General features: G+C 34.1%; 1 protein-coding gene across 1 annotated transcript in view; it reads left to right on the plus strand.

Moving 5' to 3' along the window:
• Nucleotides 1-14,068, plus strand: part of EYS (eyes shut homolog) — a 791,734-nt gene that overhangs the window by 285,019 nt on the left and 492,647 nt on the right. Inside the window, exons 16-17 of the mRNA XM_071445583.1 lie at nucleotides 11,965-12,087; nucleotides 13,226-13,339. Coding sequence (XP_071301684.1) covers nucleotides 11,965-12,087; nucleotides 13,226-13,339 — 237 coding nt within the window. The remainder of the gene's footprint in view (nucleotides 1-11,964; nucleotides 12,088-13,225; nucleotides 13,340-14,068) is intronic.

The following is a 14,068-nucleotide window of genomic DNA, read 5'->3' on the forward strand; positions in this document are numbered from 1 at the left end:
TGTATTTGAAAACTGACAGGACAGTTCCCTTAGCTACCTGATCAAGATGGGATTACTATGAATGAGTATTAGACTAGATGGCCTCAAGACATCATTTCCAACTCAAGTTTTCCTATGATTCTATTACTAAATAAGGGATCTTAGCCCAGTTTTACTTTATAAATATAATACTTTAAGGTGAATTTGAATTGAACTACCAGTACCTACACAAAGTCTTTAAGGCTGTAAGCATTTTGACCAGATCTAAAAAAGTTCTGCATATTCTTAATTATAATGTTACATTTTATCAAGTTTGTGGCTGAAAAGAATAAAACTGTTTGTTTATGTGAAATGTTTTTCCAAAACCCGATTTTTTTATGAGCATTCAAGAATTTATAAACTATCACTTTTTTCATGAATATTAATTTTTTATTCCACTAGAAAATGGATACCTATGTATATTGAATTTAGAAAAGGGGGAAAACAGAGTTAAAAACAAGGTCTATTTTATGACATTTTATGACAACAGTAGTCTGTCATCTGGAAACCATGCCTTGAAATGGTCAAGTAGAGAAACACAGTTTGAGAAAGAAGTGAGTAACCTCTTTCTAAAATTTATAAGGTGTTTACGGGCAATATTTTTGTGATATTTAAAGAAATTTTAATTTACAAGCTGCTGGATTTTTTACAATATATTCAAAAAGGCATCAAAAGTGTTCAGTGGAATATAGCAAGTTCCTTATGGAAAAGTGAAGTCCTTTTAAGTTTATAGACGACAAGCATGAGGGAATCTTAGAAACATAAAAAAACTTTTAATAGTTGGGATTGCATTTCTCTATTTGTTACCACAGAATGGGATGTAACTAGAGGATTTATTTGGAAGTTTTGAGAAAGGATTAGACAAGTTCACAACCAAAATATCTGTAAGTCAATACTAAAGAATCCTTTGACTTTTAAAACACTGCAATGTTTGAAGGTTTCAGAAGGAACAGACAACTAGAATTTGCTAAACTAATAATCTCTCCCTAAATAGTCTCCCTTTTTCTGCTCTCAGACAGTTGTAGGCTGGATGCACAATTTTTCTCTTTTAGAAAACATTACATCCACTACACAATTTCTTTCCCATCCCTATTTGTGCCTCAGTGATGTATATCCCTGCTATACTTAACTTAATACATTTATTTTTTTAATGGGATTACTGGATGATTAGCATGATTGCTAAAGGAGACTGATTTTGAAGCAGAAAATCCTATCAGTTGATGGATTCAAACTAAAATCAATTTTTGTTCAACTTAATACACTGAATCAAAGGAGCAGTACTTCTGATTAAGAGTAAACATGCACACAGAGAAATTGTAAATCAAATTCTTCCTTTTTGGAAGGTATTGCTGTTATTAAAGTTTAGTGTACCATGAAATAAGACTGTACTTTCTTTCAAACCTTTCTGGCAACCCTTGTTATGAAGTAGACGCTTATACATGAAAGTTTTTATGCCAGGAAGAGACCTTAGAAAAACTATTGCATGCTGTGACTCAAAAAATAAAGTGAATCATCAAGATTACAAATGAAAAAAGTTTACAAAATCATTCAATTCTTCACATTGCTGCTGCACAATGATCCTTAACATAGAATTTGTAATGATATTTTTTGCTTTGATTTCAAAGTTGCTTGATCAGAAAGTGAAGCATTTTTCACATGAAGCTGTTGCTCTGCTTGCCAAAAAGACTGCCTGGTGCATAGCTTAAAATTCCAATTCTCTATTTCTTGCTCCAAGTCACAATTCACTTATGCAATTTTAAATCATGTTTTTCTTCTACCTAACATCCTAATTTGTACTGGGATAGAACTCTTTCTGAACAAGTCCACCTAATCACCTGTAGAAAGGTTATTCAGCAGACTGACACAGAAGATACTTTGAGCATTCATATAGCAAATAGTACAGAATTGCTTGTAGCAGTAGTTAGTGGGCTCAATATTATAGGGAAACTGAGGTCAATATATTTGTATTATGTTGTCTCTTTTGCAAAATCTTAATACTGAGACTTCTGTAGGCAGTCACATCCATGACATTTGTGTTGGCTCTTAATCCAGGATGAAGGCTGAGGCCATGTAAAGTCAGAGGTGTTGGAGGAGCAGAGGTTATGCAGATGGTTCTCCAGGACCTGACATTGTTACTGCCCCTTGCAAAAGCAGTGTCTGGAAACAGTGAGCAACAGGGAACATTTTTAAGGGTCCTTCAAAAGAGTTTTTACTTACATTTGTAGCTCATCCATAAACTAGTAGTTTTTTCTCTTATAATTGTGAAATGTTAAATATATTTTAATACCCCAGTGATTCTTCTGTGGTTTTAAGACTCTTAGTGTATTAAGATATTTCTCTAATAAAGATAATCTCAAGCATATCTAGTCATTTTTTACCACTGAAGGTAGGATTGTTTACTTCATTTTTTCGTGGAGCCCTTTACAATATTAGTTAAACTTCAAGTGTTTTTTACATAACGTGTAGCAATTTATTCATAAATTACCTAGCTGAAAAAGGCAGCAATTCTAAAATTGACACAAGTTGGGAGCTTCCTTTTATAAAGAAAAAGAATTCCAAAGTATTTTACAGTATTTTCAACATTAGGAAGAAGAAAAAAACCATTGAAGGCCATTCTTTGCTTTTTCACTCTGGAAAAAAGCCCCTGATCTTCTTATTATCAGAAGAGAAAGACTGGATAATACACAAGAAAATAAATGTTTAATGGGTATTTCCCCCAAAATAAGAATTAATTGGATCAATGTACAGGGTCTGGTTGAGATAGAAATAATCCTCTTCATAGAAGTTACAGTGCTGTGGTTTAGATTGGTGACCAAAGCCATGTTGCTAACTCAGGAAAGTTTTGGCTGTTGCTGAGCAGTGGCCATCATCATGGCCATCACAGCATCATGGCCATCTCTGTTTCTCATTTTCCCCTGACAGTGAGTAGGCTGGAGTGGAAAAACACCTTGGAGTGTACAGAGCTGGGACAGCTGCCCCCAAAGGACCAAGGAGATATTCTATTCCATATGCAATTATATAGTCAGCCATAAAATCCTGGAAAGAGTTTTCTAAAATAGCTGTTGCTAGAGACCATATGGCCATTGGGAGGAGATGAAGAGTGCCTTTGCATTACTTGGTGTATTTTTTTTTTTTTGTAATCCACTAATTTGTCCTTATCATGACTCAGCAGTTTTCTCACATCTTCCTTTCAATTCTCTATGTATATCAAATTTCAAGAGATACATACCATTTTCTACTTTCATGATTTTCTGTAGAAAAGCAAGAGAACAGTGCAGAAAAGTTTTAAGTTTCCTCATTTGTAATTATCTTACTTTTGGATTAACTTGACATGCATGTTTGAAGTTGTAATGCTAACTTTAATATACATGCAGAGAAAAGTCTTTGAGATTTATGTAAATAAAAATGCTGCTGGAAAAGTGCATAATAGCTCATTCCTCTAGTGGACGTGTAATTGCTCAGACATTGTGTATTCAAGCTGTGCACCATGATGTAATACTGACTGTGCATTCTGTAATGCACTGGCATCTGTACCTTCTGTTTGTTCAAAATGCTCCCAGAAGCACAGTAAGATTTAAAATTTTAAACCTAATCTTTATTATCTGTTAGAAATTGGACATAAATGTATTAGGAGAAAATAAAGCTCTGCAATTTCTACTTCAGTGAGATTTCATTATATTATTCTTATAGAAATAAGCATTTAGTGAGTTTTTGCACTGAAACACTCAAATATATAAAAGATTGGTAAATTAAGAAGATGTAAAAGAAGATACAATGATTTTTAAAAAAATCTTGAAATAGATATACATTTTAATTACAGTTTTTAAATTAAAATAATGAAATGAAGAAGGAAGAAGAAAATTCACACAATGACACTGAAAATCATTCATTATACATCAACACATACTATGTATATATACTTGTCCCCAAGTGTAGGAGAACAAAAAGGTGGAATCCAAAAGTATCCTCCAAAAATAGGAAGGAAGAAAGGACAAATGAGAAGAGCAACAAACTTTGAAAATCTCATTAAAAAGTCTCTTATAAGACTTTGCTGTTAAGGCAGCCTGTGATGAAGAAAGAGAAAGCAATCATGGTGAAGGGACCACATGGAAAATTCCTAGATATTGTAAAAAGATACTTTATTATGTGCAATAGTTTCATAAAGAAAGATTCTTTTTTTTATAATTCCAATTTTCTACCTGTTTTCCAATTTTTCAGTATAGTGCTTCATGTCAGTGGTAAAAGAAATTTTCCTGCAATAGAACAAGAAAAAAATGTCAAACTTCCTGTCCTTTTTAAAAAAATGTGCTGTCATTTATGAGGCTAAAAATACAGGGAAGAAAACTGATTAATAGCTCATTTGTAATGCCAACTCAATCCACCAACCCTAGCAGATGACTTAAAAATTTGACATTTTTCTAATAAAAACAACACTGTTTATTTCAAAGTGTCTAATAAGACATTGAGTTACTGCTACCAAAAGCAGACACAAAAGAGTGATGTCTTAAGGAACACTGTAATAACCCATTACAAATCCCCCAGGTCAGGAAATATCTCTGTGACAGCCTTTAGCTTGAGTCTATTCATTTCTAAAAGTACTGTAATGGCAGTAACAGGATGGAAAGGAATGATTATGATACTAACCAGTTATTTTAAAGACTTGTTAAAACCATCATAGCTGTATTTCAAAATTCACCAGAGTTACATTCTTTATAAAGGATTTAATTTGCCAATTGTGACTAATTTTAATTTTCTGCTTCTTATTTTTCATATCTCTATATTTTTCTTTTTTTCTGATGCATTATTGGAATATGTTCCCATGGTTAAGTGCCTCTTGGTTATAGAATGAGCCCATTCACTTCACTTTTAATAAGAAATTAATAAGATTTACAATGATGTAATCTCTGGCTCTTCTCTACCTTTTTCTGTTTCTGACATGAGAAATGTAAATAATATTTGTTTTCAGACATCACATTCCAGAAAACTGCTGAAAGTTTGGTCAATAGGCTTAAAATCATACATTTTGTGGAGAACTTAATGTGATAATCAAACTATTGTCTTTTTCTGATGTTAGTATGCTACGCCTACTAAACCTAATTTTTCTATGTTTGATTTATATGTTTAAAATTTGTTTATTCCAAAACTTCTTTTTCTGAAAAGTAGATAATTAATAGGTTATTTGTCCACCACATGTCTAAATACATTCAAATTTCTAATAAAGGTTTTCAAATTATGGTCTGCTATGTTGTTTAGCCACCTCTGATTAAAAAAAAAAAAATTCCAGAAGTGTATTTTTATAGCCAAAACTGAAACACTCTTTATTCTACTGCCATTTCTAAAGAAATATTAACAGTCTTTATTTTGGATATGCTTTATTCTTTTTCTTTGAAATTTCCACTCATTTAATTTTTTATCTATGTTTTTGTTCTGTCTTCATGCTTTTCTACCCTTCTTTAAAATAACTTCCTTCTTTGACAACTCACTTTCCAAGTAATCTTCTGGTCCTACAGTGTACTGAAAAATAATTAGTATTTGTTCAGTTTTCATAATCTATGTCTCTACTTGCATTAATAAGGAGTAAAAATACTATATAGAAAATTCTCAACAAGTAAGAGAATTGTCTTACTAGACCTTCAGCAAAGTCCACTGCTGTTGCTTTATGTGGTTTAATCACGTTTTTTTTTCCTTTACTTACCTGTTACTAAAATCAATCCCTTTTTTATCCCCCCCCAAGTTTCTAGTACCATATGGTGTCCTAATCAGATGAGAAATGAAGGATCATATTTGGATTTCATATTATCTTTAAAATTTACAAAAGAGAGACTAGAAAATATATGATAGATGACAGGGAATGTCTATGTACTCTGCCTCTGTCCAACAGATTGCTTATCAGCAAATTCTAAGGAGTAGTTCAACCCAAAAATTTTGCTTGCCACTGCCTGCCAATCTTAATTCTATGAATGACATGAATAACAAGCCAATGTATGTCTGTTTTTATTTTCATATTTGTCTTCCTAAATTTTACTTAAAAATCTTTTACAGTCCTGAGCAAATACATACCTGAATTTGTGTGGCACTTGAAGTCATTCTCTTTTTAATAAAGTCATTGAACTTACTTTCTGTAACAAATTAGTTCAACTCTAAAATAAGAATATTGAACTGAAGAGCTCTTTATTTAATCCACTGTCATATTACGCAATGGGGGATCAGCTCGTCCTCTTATCTCCTTATTCTCGACACACAAAGTCTGAAAGCATGCAATACCTCCAGATGTAACTGAGGAAGAATAGCAACATTGCCCACTGCTTGGGCTGATTTTATTGGGAGCTTTGTAGTTCACTGAACTTTTTTTCAGAGATGTTAAGCTGAAAATCTGTGCAATTCATAAGTTAGGTAATTCATATTAATGATTCCTATTGTTCTTTATACTTTTGTCATTGGTTTTGTTTGTTGGGTTTTTTTCCCTTCTGATCTGCTAGCAGCAATGCTTTTACCCCAATTCTAACTGGCATAAACTATTTCAATTAAGCAATTTCTTACTCTCATTTTTCATTATCCATAAGAGAATTGTAAATACCACAGGATTTGCATATTAATTACAGGAAGATGTTATATAGGAAAGGGTAATAAATTACCCATGCCTAATAACAATCAAATTATGTTATATAATATGTATCACCTTCTCAACAGCTCTTGACATCATCTCAAAAGAATCAGCAAACATTGACAATTTCACAGTCATCATGGGAAAATGAAATTTGATAAGAGATATTATTTCATAAATTTTTCATATTTTTTCCTACTCTTGCAGTTATTTTATTCTGCAAGTGTAAAGCATCATTAGGTGTTGTTTTAACGCATCATACCAAAAAATTATAAGATAGCCTGACACATTTCAAGACAGCAATCACAGTCAGAGTAAAAACTTATTCTGTGTTTTCTTAGTGTAAATAAGAGAGATTCTGAAGATGCCTGCTGTGGTACAGTAATCAAACTTCTTCTGTAATAGCTGTAAGTCTTCCGGTGAATTACTGTAAAATGTCTAGAGTATGTCTCTGGTTTTCCTTAATCCTTTTTCTCTAGTTCTAATCTATCTTTTAGTGGAACTGAAAAAAATATTCTTAGAGTATTGGAAGATGTATCTAGCCATTGTTGCCCTTTGCATAGGCTAAAGGGCTTTTTTTTTTTTTTAAGAAAAACACTGTAGAGCAACAGTTCTCTTACATCTTCTCATTTAAGTGTATGGCTTAAGGTTCAGCTTGTCCAAAAAGCAGTAGAAATGGTCATTGAAGTCAATTAGCTAAAAGAGACATGGTGCACTCACTAGCCCTCATTGGGAGAAAGAAATTCTAGATGGGGAAGAATGGAGAGAGAAAAAGTTACAGAAAGGTCAGATTTACTCCTTTTGAAAGAACCTTGATCAGAACTTCTGTTCTGCTGATTTGTGCTATATTCAAAAATAGATGAAGAACCTCTGAAAAGCAATGGTCTGAACAGATCAAGTGACCTCAGCCACGCCTCATAATGGCTTCTCTTCAAGACCCTTCACCACCATCTTTGCTGCCCTCCTTTGGACACTCTTAAATGTCTTTCTTATATTGTGTCACCCAAAACTGCACATGGAACTTGAGGTGAGCCTGCCCCAGCACAGGACAGAGCGGGACAATCCCCTCCTTTTCCCAGCTGCCCATGCTGTGCCTGATGCCCCCCCAGGACAGGGTTGGTTCTCCTGGCTGCCACAGCACTGCTGGCTCATGTTCTGTGTGTGCTGCTTCCAGTGCCTCATTCCACATCTGTACATTCATCCAGGGTTTCTCTGACCCAGATGCAGAACCCACCACTTTCCCTGGCTGAATTTCATGTGATTGGTGTTTGCCCAGTACCCTAATTATTCTTTCTCTCTGCAGGGACTCTCTGCCTTTGAGGGAGTCAACAGTTCCTCCCAGTTTAGTATTATTGGCAGACTTAGTATTCCTTAAATTCTTGTGTCCAAGTAATTTATGAAGATGTTGAAGAGCACAGGGCCGAGGATGGAGCCCTGTGGAACCCCACCAGTGACAGGTCACCCGTCTGATGTCACCCCATTCACTATAACCTTTTGCATCCAACCCCTGAGCCAGTGGCTCACCCACCACATGATGTGTTTACCCAGCTGTGTGCTGGACATTTTGTCCAGAAGGACTCTGTGAGAAACAGTATCAAAAGCGTTGCAGAAAGCCAGAAATATTACATCAATTGACTTCCCTTGATCAACAGTAGGTTACCTTGTCCTAAAAGGAAATTATGTTTGATAAACAGGACTTTCCCCTCATTAAGCCATGACCAATACTGTACTGTTTTTCAGGTGTTTTTCTATAACTCCCAGAATAATCTTCTTCATTATTTTATCAGTCACAGAAGAACCCAGAGTGTTCAAATGAAAATGCATACTCTAAAATCTGTTTGTTTGGCTACAGCTTCAACTGTGGTATTTAGAAAGGATTCAGAGCAATTTCAGAGCTGTAGCTTGTGGTTAGGCCCAAGTTACAGAAAGGTAGAAAGGAGCAGAAGTGAAGTATAGAAACTGTCAGGTCTAACTTGAGGTATTGCAAAAAAAATCTGAAGAAAATGGGAAGTTGAACTATTTAAAAGCATCTGAAGCAAACAAAAATCTGACAGTGCCTAGGTAACATGATCCACCATGGACCTCCATGGGCTGCAGGGGCACAGCTGCCTCACCATGGGCTACACCAGGGGCTGCAGGGGAATCTCAGCTCTGGGGCCTGGAGCACCTCCTGCCCCTCCTTCTGCACTGACCTTGGTGTCTGCAGAGCTGTTCCTCTGGTTCTTACCCCGTTTTTCCCTGGCCAAAATTACCTCTGTGCAATCAGTTTTTTCCTCCTTAAATATGATCACAGAAGGATTACTGCCATTTGCTGATGGTTTTGGCCTTGGCCAGCCGGGGGTTTGTCCTGGAGGCAGCTGCCATTGGCTCTGTCAGACATGGGGGAAGCTTTTGGCAACTTCTCAGAGAAGCCAACCCTGTGAGCCCCCACCCTGCTACCAAAACCTGACCAAGCAAACCCAATTCACATGCCAAGCTGATGATTTTCCCTCCTTATTACTCCTTATTTTGTTCAACACAGCTATTATTAATTGCATATTTCTTAAATTTTTCACATTTTGTGTAATTCTTTCAGTAAGTGCAATTTTTATATTTGAAATTCCAGAGGACCCAAGCACAAGCAGAATTTCACTATGATAGGTGTTGAATGACAAACAACCACTCTATCCCAAAATCAAATTAATGAAATGGTTTTATATATAATTATTATCACATTCAGTACATATAAGGATAAATTCGCAACCCATTATGTATGAATCCTAATGACAATGAAAATATTGTCCAGGTTTTACATGAATTTATTAAATTCTGACATTTGTCTTTTTCTTTCTTTCTTTCTTTCTTTCTTTCTTTCTTTCTTTCTTTCTTTCTTTCTTTCTTTCTTTCTCTTTCTTTCTTTCTTTCTTTCTTTCTTTCTTTCTTTCTTTCTTTCTTTCTTTCTTTCTTTCTTTCTTTCTTTCTTTCTTTCTTTCTTTTTCTTTTGTTTAAGCTTTTCTTAGATCTAATTTTAACAGGAACCATAAAACTTTTTCCCCAGAAGTACTATTTGTTCAATAAGAGTGAATGAATGCACATCAAATCCTGCTGGCTCTGACAATAACCCTTAATGTGAGGTTCCAGTTAATAGTTTCAGATGTACCTGCCATCCAGAATATAAGGAGCCATGTAGTGAAATTGCCATAAATCACTGTGTGGCTGGACTATGTCAGAATGGATCACAATTCAGTGATCTCCTTGGAGAATTTAAGTGTCACAGCCTGACTAGTAAAAATCACTTTTGTCGTGAGGCATTTGGGTTTGTCAAAATGAAATGTCTCAAGAATGCAAATGTGGCATTAAAAAAAAATATTCTGTTGTGAAATTTTCATTATCTAAACTTATGAAGTATCTTTTGTATATCTGTAAGAAAAAAAAGAAATAAAAATGTGGTAATTTCTTTTTGTAGGAAATGTTAAGTATTGTTAAGCAATCTGACTGAATCTGTTTTGAAGAGAAACCTTATACATAACCAGATGTATAATATTAAAATTGAGCCCTGAAACCACTACCCTTTGTTCTTCAACTTAGTATAGTGACTTTTTAAAGTATATCAGATTGCTCAAAGCCCAATAATCCGTGTTGTAATACTTCAATAATTAATTCAAAACATAGAAATAAAAAGACACATAGGTTAAGACCTTTATTTTAAATCTATAAAGTTATGAATAATAATTCTTATTTCATCAAGGAAAAAATACCTGTTGGCTTTTCTATATTCATTATCTCTATTTTGATGAAAGTTAAACATGCAACAACTATAGCTATATCTGTGCATAGCTGATACCATCATTGATCAACATTTTAATTTTATTTCTTTATACTAATATTTTATATTAGGTTTATGTAGTACTTCATTATGCAGATGTTAAGAGCTATTTACAAAGGCAAAATGAGAGACTTAAATTTTTAATGGCACTCAACAAGAAGGAAAACTTCAGCTGTGCAAGAATGTTGCATGGCTGGTGTTTAGGATGGAATTGAAACACAGCTTAAAGTCACCTTTCTGCATCTACTGATTTAGAAACGAAAATGACTGCATGTGTAGGGCAGTTTTAATATGCATTGCCTTGTATTTATGCCTCAAAGGGCTGTTCAACAAGCCAGAATTTGTAAAGTGCAGCATGTTCCAGCAATTTACCCTGATGGTCAGAAGCTGCTGTCTTCCCTCATGTAACAAGATGTTCTAAAGTTAAAACTTCTTCCAGATCAGAAGGTCTTCAGTCATGCCTTAAGAACACGGTTTCCATTTCCTGTCATTTAAAGACTAGGTCCATGCAGTACTGAACTTATGAAATTTTGTAATTATTTATTATAGTCAACTGCATTTAATAAACACTATTAAAACTAGGTTATGTTTAGTTTTGAAAGCTATCACAGCATACAGTAGGAATGCAGATTTATTTGAACATCTTTGACCAAAGAGTCTTCCTCTTTGTCTAAAAATTTGACTAACACAATGTCAGATATGAGGAACCTCAATGGTACACTGGAATCTGTCATGGCAATACCTATGCTGCTGAAGCATGGCATTTCTTTACAAATATATTTTTAAATTAAATGTGAAGTTCAGATCTTCAGCCAGACTTAGTGTCTAAGTTTGTAAGACACTGGAATTCATTATGTTTAACTCACTTAACCAAATCTCTGGTTTAAGTCTTTAGTGGCTTTCCATGCTGCACTTGTTAAATTATAATAAATTGGTCTAGTCTGTTTTGATCTTTGCTGCACTAAAAATATTTAGAAAATTTTAAATGCTCAGCTAATAGGAGACCAGAAAACTGTACTTCTTATGCTTTAGCTCACTAAGTTTTTATGACCAAACCGAAATGTCTAAAATTTGAAACTTTTTGTTTATATTCAGCATTTGGATACTAACTCCACACATATGGATTGATTTTTCAACTGCTTTATATCACATAGTTAAATATATTAATGTGGTTTGAAAAATAATCAGTCTAACAAAGATTATTTTCTTGCAACTATTTATTGTGTATGTTCAAAAACAAAAGTTCTATCATCAATGAAAATTATTATTTCCTTGATGCCCATTGTATTTTGAAGGGTTTTTATTATAATTTGAAGTATAGCTTTATCATTGACTTTATAACTATGACTTTGTTCCATTTAGAGTTGTTTTGTATATGAAACTTAAACTTTCAAGGAAATTTGAATATTTTACGCTATTCTAAATAAGATTTTAAAACATAGGAACAGTACACATTTAATTGGTCTGTCACTCGTCTGTTTTCTCAGATTAACTTTAATAAATTTCCTAAGTCTTCTGTTACTCTATTTTTCAACAGGTTTTACTGGTGAGTTGTGTGAAGCTAGTGTTGCTGCCTGCCTATCACAACCATGCGGGGTCTCCAGCATCTGTAAAGACACTGTGGGTGGCTATCTCTGTTTCTGTGCACCTGGCTTTATAGGTAAGTTCATAGAAGTGCTGTTTAACATGTTTCAGTCAGTCCTAAACCAGAGAATAGAAGTTTGTTCAAAAGTAGCAACAGATAATTTAGCACTGTGCCTCTGATTCAGGCAGAAACAGCTTTTGTTTCCTGACACACAAAAGTACTTGGCTGAGTAAAAGTATTCAGCTGTAAAAATACTGACTACAAGGGTCTATTTCCACTCCAATTACTCTTTATACTATTTTAGACACAGTGTCTGTCTTACACTGATGTGATTTAAACTCCCAGCCAATATGCAAGTTGGCCTTAATTTAACTCCTTTGTGCTCTCTGTAATAGTAAGGCTGAACTAAGAGGGTCTCAACTCCAAACATACATCCAAGATCCTGGGAAGGTTTAACTACTCATGTTTGCATCTACCCTGCAGGCCATTGTCATTACACTGACTAGATTAAAATTATTTTGGCTATGTCAGCATACTGACATAGTATTTTCAGACGCCAGTGTAAAAGAAAAAAAAATCTTTCTAGATACATATACAGATATTTTTGATCAACTATATGGTGAAATAATCAAGGGCAGTAGGAATTCCCTGAGTGGCAGATCACCTGTGCTACCCAGATCCATCCTGTCTAACTCCACGGACGTTGAGAGGGCTCCAAAAGCAGGAATAAGATGACTCTTATATCTCCCTCAAGGGAGGACACAGACAACCAGAGGAATTGAGATCTTGAGAGGACTGCATATCTCTTAACTTGCTGTTCTGATCTTTAAAACGAAGCCACAAATTAATAAATTAATGAAAAAAAAATAATATAATAGAGAAAGAGCATATTATTTTATTTTTTTTCCCTTAGAAACCATATTTACATTTGCAATGTTTTATGAAAACTCAAGGCTTTCTTGCCCTTAAAATATGAAAATATGCAAGTTTTTGATTACATCTGTAAGGACTCTATAAAATCTTTGTTCAACATTATATTCATTTTGCTTTTTTCCTTTAATCAAAAAGAAATAAATTCCCCAAAGACAATTTATGGTTCATTGTTAAAAGCTCCCTGTACCTAAACTCAGTTATTTCATTTTGTTGTTGCTGCTTGTGCTGATGATTCACCAGTGGTGTGTTCTAATGAAATTAATCTTCCACTTGTTTCCAGGTCATAACTGTGAGATTGAAGTCGATGAGTGTCTTAGTGACCCTTGTCACAATGGAGCTACTTGTGTTGATCATCTGGATGCCTTCAGTTGCATCTGTCAGGATGGATTTGAAGGTAAAAAAAATTCCACAGAATGATAACTTTGTAAACCTACTCAGAGTTTTACACCATTTTTTTAAGCATCAGATGAAACGCATGTATTCACACATGGGTGTCATATGAAGTCATAAACATGTCAGTTAGAAGAAGCATATCTTGACTAAATTACCCATTTTGTTTTCATGATAGCATGGAACTAGGTGTTTTCTGCTAACTGGTGTCTTGGCTGTTGAAAATGGATCTGTGGGGTTCAGTGAATTCTGAGAATTGGGGATACTTTTTTCTGCAAGCTTTTAAAATATTTTGAAGCTTTAATATCCTCAAATTGAGAAAAAATCCAACTGTGTGGTAAAGGTTTTGGCTTTGTCATATTTGTACAATTTATATGAAAAATTTATTAGCTTTGATAAGTGGGTGCATTAATAGCTGCAGCTATCCTTTCAGCTTGGATCAGGAATTTAAAGTGTATCCATTTTCTTTTTAAAGCTTCATTTTTTAAACATCATAGATATTTAATCATTAAAATACAAATCAATCCATAATTCAAATGTCCCAGTGCAAAATAGTAATTTCTACCACTCATCTATTCAGAAGAATTATCACTTGCATTTTTATTTCTTTAAATGCTTTTAACTTCCCAAATCATGCAATTGATGCAATTTTTCAATTATTCTTCAAATGATAAAGAATTTGGTTCACTGACAAATATTAGCAATGAAGTATTTTTATACTTTGAGTAGTTAT

Source organism: Agelaius tricolor, unplaced genomic scaffold, assembly GCF_023055355.1.
Source record: "Agelaius tricolor isolate 1412-34295 unplaced genomic scaffold, bAgeTri1.0.p SCAF_1, whole genome shotgun sequence".
NCBI classification, from domain to species: Eukaryota; Metazoa; Chordata; class Aves; order Passeriformes; family Icteridae; genus Agelaius; species Agelaius tricolor.